We start from the raw sequence: 16146 nt of genomic DNA on the forward strand, positions 1-16146 counted from the left end.
AGAAGTATACTATTATGAACATATGCGTGTTGTACTCTTTTTCCTTCGACTAAGATTTTGTCTCATTGGGTTTTTCCTAGCAAGATTTTAACGAGGCAACATAAGCGTGTCCAACATCATATCAATGATTCATAATGTTGTACTCTTTTTCTTTTGCTTTGATTTTTTTTTTTTCCCATTGGATTTTCCAAGCAAAGTTTTAATGAGGCAACTAGGGGTGTGATTTGGATTGGAAAATCCGAATCCGACCGATTCCTATTCGAAAATTTCCAATTTTATTTCAAATCCAAAAATGCCGAAATCCGAAAATTCCGAAAAAAAATTGGATTGAAATTGGAATGTTTATGTAAATTCCGATTCCGATCCGAAAAATTCCGAAATTTTCCGAAGGCATTCCGATCTGATATTTCCGAAATTATGCCAATTTATTCCATATTTATATTAATATTATATATTTTATCATTTATTTAGTATGATACATATAACATATATTTTAAAAAAATGACTAATACTATTAATATAAACATATGTACATTATAAATATATGTGTATCATAATAACATAAATGGTAAGTTGGTAACACAAACACCCACATTTTTTTGTACATGTAATTACTATTTTTTTTTTATTAGGGAGGGGAATTGAAGATATGAGGCAATTCTACAGTTGTTCCAACTCGAATATCCCACCAATTGTAATTACTAATTACTAAATATTTATGCTTATTATATTAAAAATTTCAAACATGATATATATATATATGTGAGTAACATGTATCTACTAGTGACATTTATTCTAACAATGTTGGATGAGGTCCAAAGATTAATCCCCCACCTCTAAGATATGTGCTATTAAGCCTATTATACATTCATAGTGACATTTATTTCTCTTATATATTATGTGTGTTATAATATATAATATATACCATTAAACATACATAATATATATTATACATAATTTATTTCTCTTATAACATACATAATATATACCATACATAATTTATTTCGCTTATAACATACATAATATATACCATACATAATTTATTTCTCTTATAACATACATAATATATACCATACATTAATGGGATTAGTTCGCGCCTAAAAATTTGATGCCGACAAAAAGATACAATAGCTAATAGCCGATTGAGGTGGCGACGAAAGCTTTTTTCTAACAAGTGAGTTGAACCGACAAAATGTAGAATTTTATTGGCAGAGAGTTTCGTTAATGCGCTTTGGGAGACCTAACTATTATGAAAAAAAATCCGAACATGTTCTAAAAAATATTATGAAAATGTGAAAATTCCGATTTTTTATTCGAAAATTTCAAATGTTTATCCGAAAGTTTCGAAAATGTTATATTCCGAAAAATTCCGAAAAATTCTGAGAAATCCGAAAAATTCTGAATCAGAATGAGATGTTGAAATTCCGATTTTTTGGAATGGAAATTGGAACATAAATTCCATTCCAAAATTTTTTGGATTGGAATTGGAACACCCTATTTCCGATCCGATCCGATCCGACCAAAACACACCCCTAGAGGCAACTATCATTGTGTAGTGGACATCCAGGAGAGTGTTGTAAATCATAAGGTTTAATGTGTGGATGACTATCATTACTATACCTTTGAACATTGTGTAACTTATGCCTTAATGATGGTTTTGTAACCTATGTCCTAATGATAGTAATTAATGATTTGTAACCTACAAATTTTTGAGTGGTTAATAATTTGTATTAAGATTCCTATAATTGTCTATCATAGATGGAATACACAAGCTAATTGAGAAACACTCTTTGATACTTCCGTTTTCCATATTTTCCTTTCTAGTTTATAACAATCTTCTTTCTTTGTCATTAGTTTCTTTTCACTTTTTTTTTTTTCGAATCACTTGGAATTTCACGGATATATAATGCCTACATGGGTTATGTAATAAAAAAAGAAAAACCAATAAGATTGATCACCTTAAATTAAATAGATAAGTCTTTTTCAAGAAAAAGGCCCTAACAAGTCTATCTATTTAAGCTGTGCAAGATGAGAACAGTATTATTATGTCTCATCATGATTCCAATATCATAAACCATAAGAAAAACCCAGCACCTGAAAGTTTTTACATGTAATGTAGCTTCCAAACATACACATACACATGCCTGCGGTACAGCTGTTTGTGTTGAGGGAATTAAGAAATGTAAAACCATTTCACGTCCCCAACTTACCCCTATCCTTATGAATCACCTATGTCATTCATTTCCAAGAAAAATTTAACATTGAATGATCCACCAGCATGGAGGCCAAAAATTAGGTCATGTAGGGCCCCAACCATGGTGGCAGTTTTTGCTTTGTAAAAGACGCAAAATTTATATCACAAAACCTTACGTGTCTAAATCATGTGAGGGAAGTACCCTGACTGGTCCTAATTTCCTAACCTAGCTCTTTCCTATGGTAAGCTCATCTTCAACCTAGCCCATAGTGCCTTTCTATAGGCACAAACAGATGTTCAATACTTCAGTAAGTCTTCTTTCTCAAAATTGGCTTCCGCACTTCCTTTTTTGCAGTCACAGTGAACCCGGGTGTTGGTGTTACCACCATGGCTTGATACAAATCCTTCAACCTTCAAGGTGGGGGCATAATAACAGTAATAATTAGAGCATTAACATCAGTGCTAAAAAGTCCAGAATCAAGTAGTGTGCTTAGAATGAAATAACATAACAAATACCTTGGCATACTGACAAACAAAGCAATCACTGAGACTCCAACAATAAGAGGAAAAACTGGTGCCGGAGTCAACTCCTGTAGGCCATGGAAGTAAAAGGAGGAGAAAGAAAGGAATCTTTGGTTAGTTTTTACTCTTATCCACTTCATAGTCTCAAATGCAGAAATTAAATCAACCTAAACAAGAGGTAAGCACCACTGTTGGAGGTATGCCATTTCAGCAAGTACCATGAAATATGGATAGGGGCCGTGTAACTTTAGGTTACAAACATTGTACATCTACAAGATTTGTTTGAAAACTATTGGACAATGAAGTGGAACAAACCTGTTTTTGGTGATCCTCTTCAAAAATGTATCTGAGTGGGCCAACATGTATACGAGTATTCTTCCCTAAATCGACCTCAATAATCTCTGATTCAAATTTGTGGCTGCTTGATGTAAGACTAGACCGGAGCTGCAGAAGGTGCTTACCCTTAGGTAAGTTCTTCACTTGGAAGAAGTTTGAAAGTGGAAGAGGGAAGACGGACTCAATCCTAGAAACGTCATTAGATGATTTTATTTCCACCAGCAGATGTGAATGCAGTTCCTCTATTCTCTTTCCTTCAACATGGCAACTTAAAATAGTTGTGTCTGGCTGTTCAAAGACCAGAAAGTCTAATCCTTTGATATCCTCGTATCCAACCTACAAAATTACCAAAATGCTGAAATAAAGGTTCACATATTGGAAGCAACATCAAGAAAGACTTTTTTGCAGTCTTTAACTTTTTCTTTCTTTCTTTTTCGTCGTTAAAAAAATTGCAAGAAACTAACCTTGATAGTAACAGATTCTGGTGATGCACGCTCAATTTTAGTGCTACCCAAACTATCTCTTTTTACTACTTTGATTGCATAAGTTGTGTCAGGAAGGAGCCCTCTCAAACGATAACTTCCAGATGAATCAGTCACTGTTTCCTCATAAAAGCCTTTTGATTCTGATCTGGCCTCAACTAACACACCTTCTTTTGCTTGGCCAGACAACAGAGTGACCACACCCATGGCACTAGGAAGAGTAAAACCAACTTAGCATCTCACAGAAGGAATAAATTTATATAAAAAATGTATTTTGTTACACTGATCAAACTTTTAGAGTACTAAATAAAGTACTATAGGGAACAATATTTGGTCTAAAGTCAGCAAAGAAAACAAAACTTGGATCAAGTATGAAAAGCAAACAATAACAAATAGAAAGGAAAGGAAAACAAAATCTATGCGCACAAAAGTTGTATCAAGAATGACATCAAGTTAAGAGCCTCTATTTCATTTTTATTCAGTCTTCGCAAAGGAAACCGCCCATGATGAAAATTTGTACAGTCAGGAAATATTTTAGTTCAGATAAGACATATCAAAATTCCCAAATACTTCCTTTTATCTTAATTCCAGAAATTGTAATCAACTTTTGGCTGTTCAAAATTCTTAGTCTCAGAGAGAATGGTTTGTCATGTTTATATGTTGGAGAAATAAAATAAAATTGCATCAGATCACATTGTAAAAGTATGGCTAATAAGCAAACTAAATATAAGAGAAGACCAATGGAAAACCTGTAAGCCACGCGAGTGGCCTGGAAAATAGCTTCTCTAGACTCCCCAGAACCAAGATCTATCGCCAGTGCTGAAGGGGAAAAAGCAAACTCCTACAGGATGTCATGTCAGGAACAAGAACAGTCAATTGTTTGTTGGAGGAATTAATTATAAGCTTTGGCATAGAAATGAATAGTTTAATCATGGTGTTTTTTAGGGGCCAGTCCTAGTTTTATTTTTCTATCACGAGCAGTCTCATGCAGTAGCAGACTTAGGATTTTATTTTTATGGAGGCAATCTTAAACTATAATAATGCTAAAAGAAATTATAACAAAAAGAGAGGCAGAGAGTTGACTAACTTGTAAATATGAGAATATAAAATAGAGAACTGTTGCAGTAAAAGCATAGAAATACAAACAAAATGCTAGAAAATGAGCTTCCAAGTGAATTCCTTTTGTGGAGTAATGAAAGTTTGAAATATGAAAGGAAAAGACTTTCTTTTGGGTCATGAGAAGTAGAACCATAAATGAGGGAAATCAAAACTTAAATGAAGTGAAAACTATGGAAGAAAGTGAAATTGCAAAATGATATTTTTTTGTTCTTTTTTGGGGTTACCAACTGAAAACTATGGAAAATTCAAGTGAAAGTTTTCCTATTTGAAGAAGTCCAATTACCAAATACCCACCTGAGAGTTTCTGTTTGTACAGGATTAACAACAAAAAGAAAAAGTTAAATAATTATGCACGAAACAAAAATTTCTTTTCCTATGCGTCCCATTTCTTGTACAGTTTCAATTTATGTCCAAGTTGACTTTTTAACCTAAATGGCCCCTACTTAAACAACATCCAAACAAAAACAACAAATTACAACTAACCCCAACCCCTGTAAGACACCCAAGAATTCCTGGGCCGTATAATGATAAATGCTGATTGTTGAGCAAAATACCCTTGTAACCTCAGAATGCATTCAAAATTACTTAACTCCTACATTCTAAAAAGAAAAAACAAGGACTTTAAAAGAGAGTGCGGAGCAGAAACAAATGGAAATAATTAGCATGAGCTTTTAATTTATAATGCACATGGTAGATGGGTACCTTTAGCAGAGGACGCAGATAGAAAGTCCCAGGAAATAAGTTATTAAAGAGGAACGTTCCACCAGCTCCAGATACTGAGTTGTTTCTGTAGCCATCATCGCCACTCAAGGATAATAAAACAGAAGGAATAGGCTCTTTAGCATCATCTTTAGAATATATATTTACAGAAATTTGGCCAAGCTTCTGACAAGAAAAGGAATGAGGTCCAACTTGTTTTAAATGATAGCCAGGCTGCACAAAATGATAGACATTAGGATGAAAGCAATGAATTGCAGTCTCACTTATTTCTTGTATTCAGTTCAGACGTGTAGATAATATCAGTTCATTCCTCTCTTACCACAAATATAAAATGTACAGCCAACAACTTATTTGAATTATGTATATAGCTTGACCATCTTGATCTAAGCTAGCACATTTGAACTATTTATTTGCATTGTACTAAGCCAGAAAGAGAGCACCTTAGTGAGGGAACAGATATATCAACCTGTCCTTTGTTTTTTATTTAATTTATCTATACTAATAAAAATAAAATATGCAAGAATAAGCACATAAATTTTCAAAAAGATTTGGTTGGGTCACACCGGTTTATCTAGGGAGGTTATACTGACAAAACCTTCGGGAATGCCAAGCAAACAATCTATGAAAATGCTATATCCAATATCGGCAATGAAGTGCAAGGTCTGTACAATTTTAACATCTCAAACTATATATCTCTGAAGTTGCTTTTATGATTTTTTTCCTGGTATCCTTTAAATTTTTTTATTTTTTTTGGCCAGATCCTTTAAAACAAGTTTAATCCTTGTAAAATCTGCATAAATTATTAGAAAAAAGACACCTTCTAGAATCCAAAAAGTGCACAAATTACAAAAACATTTACCAAGTCACCAATATTAAAATGCATCACCTTTAAGATAACTACAGAAAGCACACAATGAAGGATACTTTATTGCATAAAGTAAATTAATGTCACAATAGATGTTGCAAACCTTTGAAGCCTCAACACTGTATGTTATTTCATCATATAAAGGTCCCCCAACAAAGGTGCCATCCATCCCTGTGGTAGTTTCAAGTACTAATTCACCGTTTTTAAGTTGAGCAATGTGGCTATCTCCAGCAGCAAGAATCTTAATATGAACATCCGAAAGAGGGGGAGAGACTGATCCTCTAATATATAAACCCAAACGACCAGAGAATGGAGGGATTGAAGCTTGACAACCATCATTTGTAACTATGACCTGACAAAGCAAAGTTTCAAGATTAATCTTGATAGAACATAATAGACTTCTATGGTTGAAGTCAGAAGCAAAATACTAATCCATACATGATGATGTCTGGGATAAAACAAGATCTTCCCCATCTCATTATTTCTGAAAAACATCACAGCTGAAGTCAGAAACAAAATTGGTGAAGTAATAGAAAATCAGAGACATTGATCCCATGTTAAACCAAAACTGCTTTGCATGAAAAAGGAAGTAACTGTGAAAGCAATAAGAAAAGAGTAACAATTCAATGCAGGTAAGAAATTAATCAAAACTCAAAAGAGAATAGACTTCTCAAAATGAAGAATAGAAGAGATATAACTAAGCAGTTATAAAGAAAAATGACAATATAACTATGCACCTTGAATCCCGAGGAACAAAGGTAAGTTTTTCTCTGAGACTGGCCCATACAGAATATTCATAAACAGCAGCACTTGTTTGATCATTTCCACTGAAAGTAAGTCTAGCTGTGGTACCATCAATAATACTACCCTCACTATTCAGAATGTCCACAATGAAATTCTCAGGTATCTCATTCACACCATCAAATGAGCTTGATGCAACATTGATTTGTCCTTTAAGAAGATACTTCTCTCCTTTCAGATAAATAGACTGCAAAAAACAAATAAGAGATGAGAAGGGGAAGGAAATTGTGGTTAAGGTCACAAGAGAAAGGTCAAAAAAGAGTGAAGAATCAAGATAAGAACTATACCGATGGGTTTAATGTATCTATTTTAATTGATGAGCTCCCAAAGAAAATACATGAGTTGAGAAAATGAAGTTCATGCCCTCCTGGATATTCTACACATATATTCTGGGAACCTTTCTGCAGTTCATAAAAACAAAAAGAAAATGAATTTCACATCACGGTGCATATGTATCCTCATTTAGTTTATCCGGGCTTATTAATGAACAGAGCCAACCTTAATTTTCAAATTCATGGATGAACCATCTGGTTGAGTCATATAAGCATCTACATCATGGGTGGAAATGACATTGACCCAGTAACCTTTTTGAACAAATTCAATTCCTTCTACGTCCTCAACCCCAATATCCAAATTGATAAAGCTTTTCTCCCAGCACCAATTATCTTGTCCAGTCATGCCTTCTTGGGAATTGTGTTTAACCTAAAGTAACAACCATCCAGCAAAAAGACACATGACTGGATTAATGGCATCAAACATCTATACAGAATCAGTGTTCATTATGACATGTACACATTTTTGTCATCTCATAACAACAAACTGTCTGGAAAATAAACAAAAGTTAAAAGAAAATGTAAAGGGCAGAGCACGAGAATTGTACCTCAAATCTGTATTTTCCAGGGATGACCTTTTGAAAGAGAAATTCACTACTCTCATCAGTCAAACTAGCTGTCTTCCTCTCTGCATTACGTTTACCAGCCAAACTGACAGGGGTAACCGAAACAGATGGACCACACTTCTCCTTGCAGACTACAGTACCACGTACGTTGACCAATGCCTTAATTATTGGAAAAAGAGGAAAGAAAAAGGAAAATCAGAAAGGAATATTTTAGTAATAAATTGTACATCTATCACATACAAGCAGATGTACACTGCTTCAAAATTTATATATCGATCAACAAAAAGATTTTGGTATCCATATCATCTGCGCCCATAAATTACTTAGCAAATAAAATAACTAGAGAAAATAACTAGAGATTTTGGTATCCATATCATCTGCCCCCATATCATCAAGTTGAACTTTGATGCCAAGAGATTGTACTCATGGCAGAATGGAGCTTCTAAAGCATGTTAGTATGTGAAAGCATCAAAGACCCAAAGTTAGAGAAAATAAACGTCATTATATTTGATGGAAAAACATATATCCACAGATTTGTTTAATTAGGAAAGTTTACCTGAGAAAATTTGACGTTTAATAATGGACTTTTGACCACAACATCAATATAAGATGGCAAAAACATTAGACCAGAAGCACTCTCCGGCGAAGCTGCTAAAGCAGATAATCGATATTCACCAGGTGAAACCTGGGCAAGAAAAAGACAAAGAAGATGCAGAATGCATAAGAAGTAGGGTTAACTTTGGATCAAAGGTCAAAAAATGACTGGCTGAAAAACCAACAAGAAAACAAACAAACAAACAAACAAAAACAAAATACGGCAGAGAAAATCAACATACCCAATTCATAACTACAATAAAAAAAAATTAAAAAAGGTCCCAAGATTGGTTCTCATTTGCAGTTGTATTTCTATATACCCTATCAACTATTGCATAACATTTATTCTCCAAGACATGCCTTCCATCAGAATTTGCAATAACCTTATCATACAAATGACTAAGTTGGTTCAAAAGCACTTCAAGCAATCAAAAGATGCAAGATAGCAGTAACTTGAACCCAGTAACAGTAATTCATCACCTCAAAAAATAACCAAGGATCAGTACTGAATTCTAAAACAGGAACATGTCACCTCATTGACCCAAAAACTTTTTAACACTTCTCTAAGTGGTAAGTTGACACTGTCGATACAGAACATATTTATAATAAATAAAAAGAGTTCAAAGTAATTCATTCTGGCTTTGGCTTATTCGGAAGGGTCAGCTACCCCTTCTCTTTCGTAATCTCAGCCACCTCAAAAGAAAGTACTAGTGAACTAGATATTCCCAGAAACTAAAGAGCATCTCATCATTGCATGTCAATCTAACGTACCTCAAAGCAGAAATTTCCACTTCCATCAGTCTGTTTCACTTGAGGTTTGACATTTTCAGGTCCATGAGTCAAAGCTACCTAGAATTATAATGTGACAAATATTAATCCTCCATATAAAACAGAAAAAACGAATAACATAGGAATTGGTATTTACCTTTGCCTTGTGACCAGCACTAACCATCTGAACCACACCACAGACATCATAGGAAACTGCTTTAATATCCACAACTGAAGCCATGTTAGGTAATACCTGGATCATCAAGCAAGGTGGGGAAAAACAAAAAGGATGAAGACATCATTCATTCTGATATAGAAAATCAATACAATGCACCCAGTAACCTTGTTATAACATCAATATACAAGTACTGAAATATATTCTCATAAATGTACCCTACCAAATAATCGTTCAAATTGCTGAACTTGTAATGCTCCTTTGTGGCTTCTATTGTATAGCGATTCGAAGTAACCTGAAACATTCAACTGCTCGGTAACCTAAATTCAATAGTAATAACAATAAAAAAAAAAAAGATGTCGTCTAGTTTAAATAGGAGGTGCTGGAATTTGGAATCATCAGGGGTGTTTTCTTGTAAATCTTGTGCAAGGAAGTTGATTGACAACCCCATCTCTATTTAATTTTCATCCTTCTGCTTTGATTTGAAAGGCTAAAGTAGCACTGAAAGTACGTGTTCTAGCTTGAATAATTGCTTATGGTAGAGCCATCACTTGGAGAAGATTTAATGGTTTTCTTTCTTCCTATTGGAGAGACATGTGTAGGGGTGAAGCTAAAAGTGCAGATCACATTTGTTTCTTCATTGTCTGATTGCATTAGATTTATGGAGAAGGTTTAGGGAAATTGGATTGGGTTGGATTATTATCCCTACATCTTGTATAATTGCTCATGGAAAGGTTAATACTTGCCTCGTTGTTCAAAGAGAAAGAGACCTAATGTTTGTATGTTATCCTCCTAGTGTATTATGTCTAGAAAGGGAAGTGGAGAATATTGATCATCTGTTTCTCTTTTTCTCCATTGCCTAATTGCAGTTTCATTGTCTAGAAAAAGTAGATATTTAGGGTTTTTTTGTCAAAAGATGGTTAAAGTTTAAAAATAAATACTTTTCACAATCAAGCCAAGAGATCTTGCTCAAAGAGAAATGGTGTAATCAAGAATAGCCACATCTCATCAGAAAAGCTTAGTTATTGAGATCACACATAATTATACCTGGTCAAGCTTGTAATAACCTTGTTTGTCAGTGATGGACCTTTCGTGGCCATCAACTATAATTTTAACACCTTCAACTCCCATGTCATTTCCATCAACAACACGTCCGCCAACAGAAAATCCAGTAACCTGCACAACAAGAATAGAAGCTGATAAAGTTGAATATATGCATAGAATCACAACACAACACAATTATCATACAAACAGAGCTGGATTATTAAATGGATGGATGGGCTGCTAATTTCTTAATCCAAATGAAATTCATCTGAGAGGTATCAGTTTTTCGGAGGGAAGAAGGGTGTGGTATTGGGGAGGTGTGCTGTCATGGCTATACTTTGGGTAGTTTGGATGGAGAGAAATAGAAGCATATTTGAGGATGTTAAGGGGGGAAGAGGTGGAAATTTTGTGCGAGAGAGTCTGATTTTGGGTTTCTCTATGGGCTTTGGTTTTCTTTTGCTATCATTATGCTGGATTAGAAGGCTGTAAAGTCTTAGATTTTTTATGGTTTTTGCTCTGTTTCTGTTATGTTTAGTTGTTCTTTACTGTAAGTTGTTTAGTTTCTTTGATAGTGGATAGCTTGTCCACTATGATGTACTTTCTGTTTTCTATTAATAAAAGTATGTTTCTTATCCCAAAAAAAAAAATACAAAAAAACCAATGTTGTATAATAATTTAAATATATACTGTTACCATATACAAATTTGCAATAGGACAGTATCACATTCATGGAAGGGGAACCAATTAATAGATTTAAATTATTTAATCCAAATGAAATCAGGCTAAAGGACATTTAATCTCCTTTACTGTAAGAAATGTGCAAATATATCTAGTGAAGACAGATTGTGAAACAAATATTAGGACAGCTCCAAATTGTTTGAGTTCTGACCCTGTAGGCCGCTATGCCTCTTACCTGGAACTTTTGCGCAATGGTCACATGCTGATGCTCAACAGTTACTGACATGACAGGAGGTGAAACATCAAATACTGTGTTTTCCCCCTTGTAGTAAGGTATGAGCTCATACGTTCCTGCCAGTGATTAAATGAAACTGAGTACTAGATTCAATTTGAAAAGCAACAAAATTCCTGAGATGCATAGGATAAACATTTTTCCATGCAAGGACGAAGGCTTCTTGATTAAATGAAACTGAGTACTAGATTCAATTTGAAAAGCAACAAAATTCCTGAGATGCATAGGATAAACATTTTTCCATGCAAGGACGAAGGCTTCTAACCAGTTTAATCTTGAAATTTGGTCAACAGAATAAGATGGCCATGTAACTGAGCTTTGTAATCACATAAATTTCCATGCAAGCATCAATTTGGCTGAACTACTATTTCCTTCAACATATTAATATAGAGTGCTGCTATTTACACACCCCTAAATTTCTTTTTGCACCACCCTTTCCTCACTTTTTCTCACTTCACACCCCTACACTCCTCCCACAATTAACATTTCTCATATACACACCCCTCCCAATTACCAAAATATCCCAACTTATACACACCCCTCCCAAAACCCAGACAACACACACCCCACCCCGACACCTCCCTCAGCCACCCCCACCGCCGGCAAGGTCGCCGGCGGGGTTGCCGGCGGCTCAACCCTTCCCTTCTCTTCTCTCTCTCCCCCTCTCCTTTCCTTTTTCTCCTTCCATTTCTCTTCTTCCCTCTGCCATCGCCCTCCCCTCCCCCTGCCACACCCCCAGACCACAAACTTCCATACACAACCCACCCCCTCCCTCGCTCCTCCCCCCACCCAACTTGCACACATGCATGCAGAGCCGCCAAGACCACGCCGACCACCTAACCTACCCAGCTCGCCGGAGAAGAAAACCAAAAAAAAAAAAAAAAAAATTGGAGCGGGTTCGGTGGACCAGTGCCGAACCCGCTGCAAATTTTTTTTTTTTTTTTGGTTGTCTGCTTGGGTGAGAGGAGAGAGGAAGGAGAGAGAGAGAGAGAGAGAGAGAGAGAGAGAGAGAGAGAGAGAGAGAGAGAGAGGAGGGTGGAGGGTGGGGGGTGGGCTTCGACGATGAAGAAGAAAAAAAAAAGATGGAGATGGGAAGATGGGGTGTGTACGGGGGAGGGGGGGGGGAGATGGAGATGGGGATGGGGGTGTGTGGGTGAGGGGAGGGCCAAATGGTCTTTTCCCTTGAGTTTTTTTTTTTTTTTTGAACGGGTGTGCAAAAAGAAATTTAAGGGTGTGCAAATAGCAGCCCTCTTAATATATAATATTGTTCACTTAGTTATTATTTACAAGGACAAAATACCGATATTGGTGAAAAATAGAAAATTACCGAAATTTGCTTTACAAATGGAAATTTTGAATGAAACTTTAGGAAATGTTATACCAATCAACAATGCATAAATTAGACATGTAAATTTCATAAAATAGTGTATCCATATCAAATCTATGGCATGTATGGTGTAAACAATGTATGCCAGTGACCTATATTTCCATAAATTACGTATATATTTTATACATATTAGACCTATATAACTTTTTTTTTATATGGAGAAGATTTATATATGTATTATAACAACTTGATATTAATTATTTATTGAGTTGACAAATGAATTTTATTGATTAACAAGGATTATATTTGTTGAGAATATTTTAAGTAATATGGGTTATATTTTTAATATGGACGATTTAAATGATATTGGCCTCAAATGCTGTACCCTGTTTTGGAAAAAATTTCAAAAATTTTGATGAAGCATTCATCCTTGGTTATAAATGAAATGCTAGATGCAGTTTCTATATAGTTTGTTGACCAAAAACTCTGTAAGGAAACAATCTTAAATGACTTAAATTACAAGCACCAATCAGCTAACATCCCAATGGCACATCCACAACTAGCAACCAATCAAATAAAAAATATATAAGGGCATGCAAGAGCAGAATAACCAGAAAGGTAAGAACCAAACAGAAAGCATATGGGAAAAAATATGTAGTGAAACTGCGAAAAACAGAACAAACAAACAACTAACATGCAGAATTTACCACAAGGTATCGATTTAAACATGAACATTCCATCAGCATCAGATACAGCATGGCAGAGAGCCTTCTTCATTCCAGAGGCAGTACCAGAACCTTGGGGACAATCTACCTCTAAGACATCATCTGAGTATAAATAAACGTGAACTCCCAATAATGGATTTCCCTGCCCAAAAGAAATAACAGTTTATAGGTATAAGTAAATAAGGTAGAAGGCCAATTTCACCTGATCATCATATTATGGCGGAGCTAAATTCTATTAGAACAAATAATCAACAAATAATTGACAAATGTCCTGTAGTAATGGATGGATTGCTCATGTAGTAGAATATAGATTTTTAAAATAGGGACATGTTGACCAGGAAAATTGTATTTTGCACAAAAGTAATCTCTAAAGTAACATTTTTACCTGAGAAACAACAAATCCGCGAATTTCATACCCAGGGACAAAGAAAATGTCATCGACAACACCATTACCAAACCCCAGTTTCACCTGCAAAAAGTATATTATTTCCATATGAGTGGCATATAAATTGTAAAGACTTATCAACAGTAACATAATATAATCTTATCAAAAAAAAAAAAAAAAAACCAGTAGGATAAAATAAGATCGTGGATGTACAGAAACAAGAAACAAGAGGGGAAAGAAACGCAACACTAAAGGCCAAAAGTGAAGTAAAAGAATGTGGTGCTAAAGGTAGAAAACACAATGAACCTTTGTTGAACCTCTTATTTCAACTTTCAATTCAGGATGAGAAGCACGTAGTTCATATGTTCCTGCAGCCAAAGAAGGATATTGATAAGAAAGATACTCGTCTGTTATAACATTAATTAATTGAGAGGGAGAGAGAGTGAGAGATGGTAACAAGGAAATCTTAAAAAAGGTCTTGGAGACCAGATCACAATCAATGCATAATTAAAAATACAATTTCGCAAGGAAATTAAATCACAACATCTGGTGAAGTGTGCAGCACTGCAGGACATATCAGGAAAACTTATGAATAATGGTATACACAAGAGGTCAACTTTTGAACCTGGAATAATATTTTTGAACAGGTAACTCCCCCCTGATGATGTTAAAACAGAAGAAACAACATCACCAGTATCCGACAAAAGTTCAACTTTAATATTTGAAGGACCTCCATTTTGAACGGAACAGCTCCCTCCACCAACAGCTCCCGCAACTCTACCAGACACGGAGAACCTGCCACATATAAACAAGGCAAATTATACTCAAAATCCAAAGCAAGCCACAAGGGCATACCTTAAATGCTCACAAGATAACAAAAACTCAATAAGAACAAAAAAAAAAATTGAAACAAACCCTGTAAACCGAAAATTAATATCTTCACTGCCATTGCAGCCGGTACCATCAACAACAACAGGAACCTGTAAAATAAAACTGGTGTCAGATTTTATGACATGAAAATTCTTAATCGACTGGCCATGTATGAGAATCGAAAGAGAAAGCGAGAGAAAATAAAATGCATGAGGAAAACTATATGAATAACAATACAAATAAAAAAAATAAAAAATAAAAAAACCTTCTCGGGGTCCCATGACCATCCTCCTGGCCCATTGATTTTAATTACAAAAGAACCCTGCATTAGAAATAATAGCAATGAGAAGCATTGAAGATAAAATGAAAAACACAGAAAGTTTCAGAAATTCAAGCATGTCATATTATTAAGATAAAGGAAGCAACAGCAAGCATATGGTTTTTCTTTTTCATGATCTCTTCTCATTTGAAACAAACCATACACCATCACCGGAGCATGAGGATGAAAAAATCAAGATTAAAATTCACGGGACCATATCCTCGAAAACAATAGCTTCCTAAAATGTAGAGATTCCAGAGCATAAAAAACATTTTAGTTGATGCTGTAGTATAAGAAATACCTTGTCATAGACGGGAATGAAGTAGTAACCATTTGGAGCACATTGAGTGCTATCCTTCAACAACCCATCAAGTGTCCGAAGCTCAATCTAAAATTACAAGCAAACCAAGTAGATATTGTGCGTTTAGTGGCAAATGCTGTGAAACCCAACAAGGAAATTCAGCCAGTAATGGAAAAAAAAGTTGTTACCGTGATGTGAGAATAATCGAATTTAGCATCGGTGGGCTTCCTCGCCTTGATCAAAGAAGAGCCAGCCTACAGTTGGTTTGAGTATGATTAGAAGGTGAATGAAGTATACAAAACCCTAAATTCAAGGGTAAATAAAATGAAGTGAAGGATGTTATGGGTGATTTACTTCGACGAAGCCACCACAACCGTGGATTGAATCGGCGGAACTGGTGGAAATCCAAGAGACTGCGACGAAGAACAGCAATGGTAAGGCGTGTTTGAGACTCATTGTGATTTGGACTTGGGATGTGTTTCTCTCAAGTCTGAAAGCAACAACGCAGATGACAGATCTGCTAATTTACATGAGCGTCTTCGTTGGGAACAAGAAACGAGAGAGAGACGAGTTATGAAGCACTCACTGTCGAGACGAGTTATGAAGTACTCACTGTCGAGACGAGAGAGCGAGATAGAGAGAGAGAGAGAGAGAGAGAGAGAGAGAGAGTCCAGAGTTGAGTGTTTCAGTCCACGTGAGTGAGGGGTATATAGGACAATTCACGTCTAACG

At 35.3% G+C, this 16146-nt stretch overlaps 1 protein-coding gene across 1 annotated transcript; it reads right to left on the reverse strand.

The window, feature by feature from the left end:
• Positions 1 to 1939: 1939 nt before the first annotated feature.
• Positions 1940 to 16023, reverse strand: LOC147285978 (Carbohydrate-binding-like fold). Its single transcript, XM_086240020.1, has 27 exons — positions 15770 to 16023; positions 15604 to 15669; positions 15416 to 15502; positions 15061 to 15117; positions 14841 to 14905; positions 14551 to 14720; positions 14232 to 14293; positions 13926 to 14009; positions 13523 to 13682; positions 11432 to 11547; positions 10522 to 10650; positions 9698 to 9769; positions 9457 to 9552; positions 9303 to 9380; positions 8494 to 8622; positions 7920 to 8096; positions 7538 to 7741; positions 7327 to 7440; positions 6976 to 7226; positions 6677 to 6722; positions 6342 to 6590; positions 5356 to 5586; positions 4284 to 4375; positions 3517 to 3745; positions 3032 to 3388; positions 2711 to 2784; positions 1940 to 2605 (listed from the first exon to the last, which is right to left on the reverse strand). The coding sequence occupies exons 1-27, from the start codon at positions 15869 to 15871 to the stop codon at positions 2500 to 2502; spliced, it is 3603 nt and encodes a 1200-aa protein (XP_086096146.1). The 5' UTR covers positions 15872 to 16023; the 3' UTR covers positions 1940 to 2499.
• Between the last annotated feature and the right edge of the window lie 123 nt (positions 16024 to 16146).

This window comes from Dryas octopetala, chromosome 4 (genome assembly GCF_963921425.1).
Source record: "Dryas octopetala chromosome 4, drDryOcto1.1, whole genome shotgun sequence".
Classification (NCBI taxonomy): Eukaryota; Viridiplantae; Streptophyta; class Magnoliopsida; order Rosales; family Rosaceae; genus Dryas; species Dryas octopetala.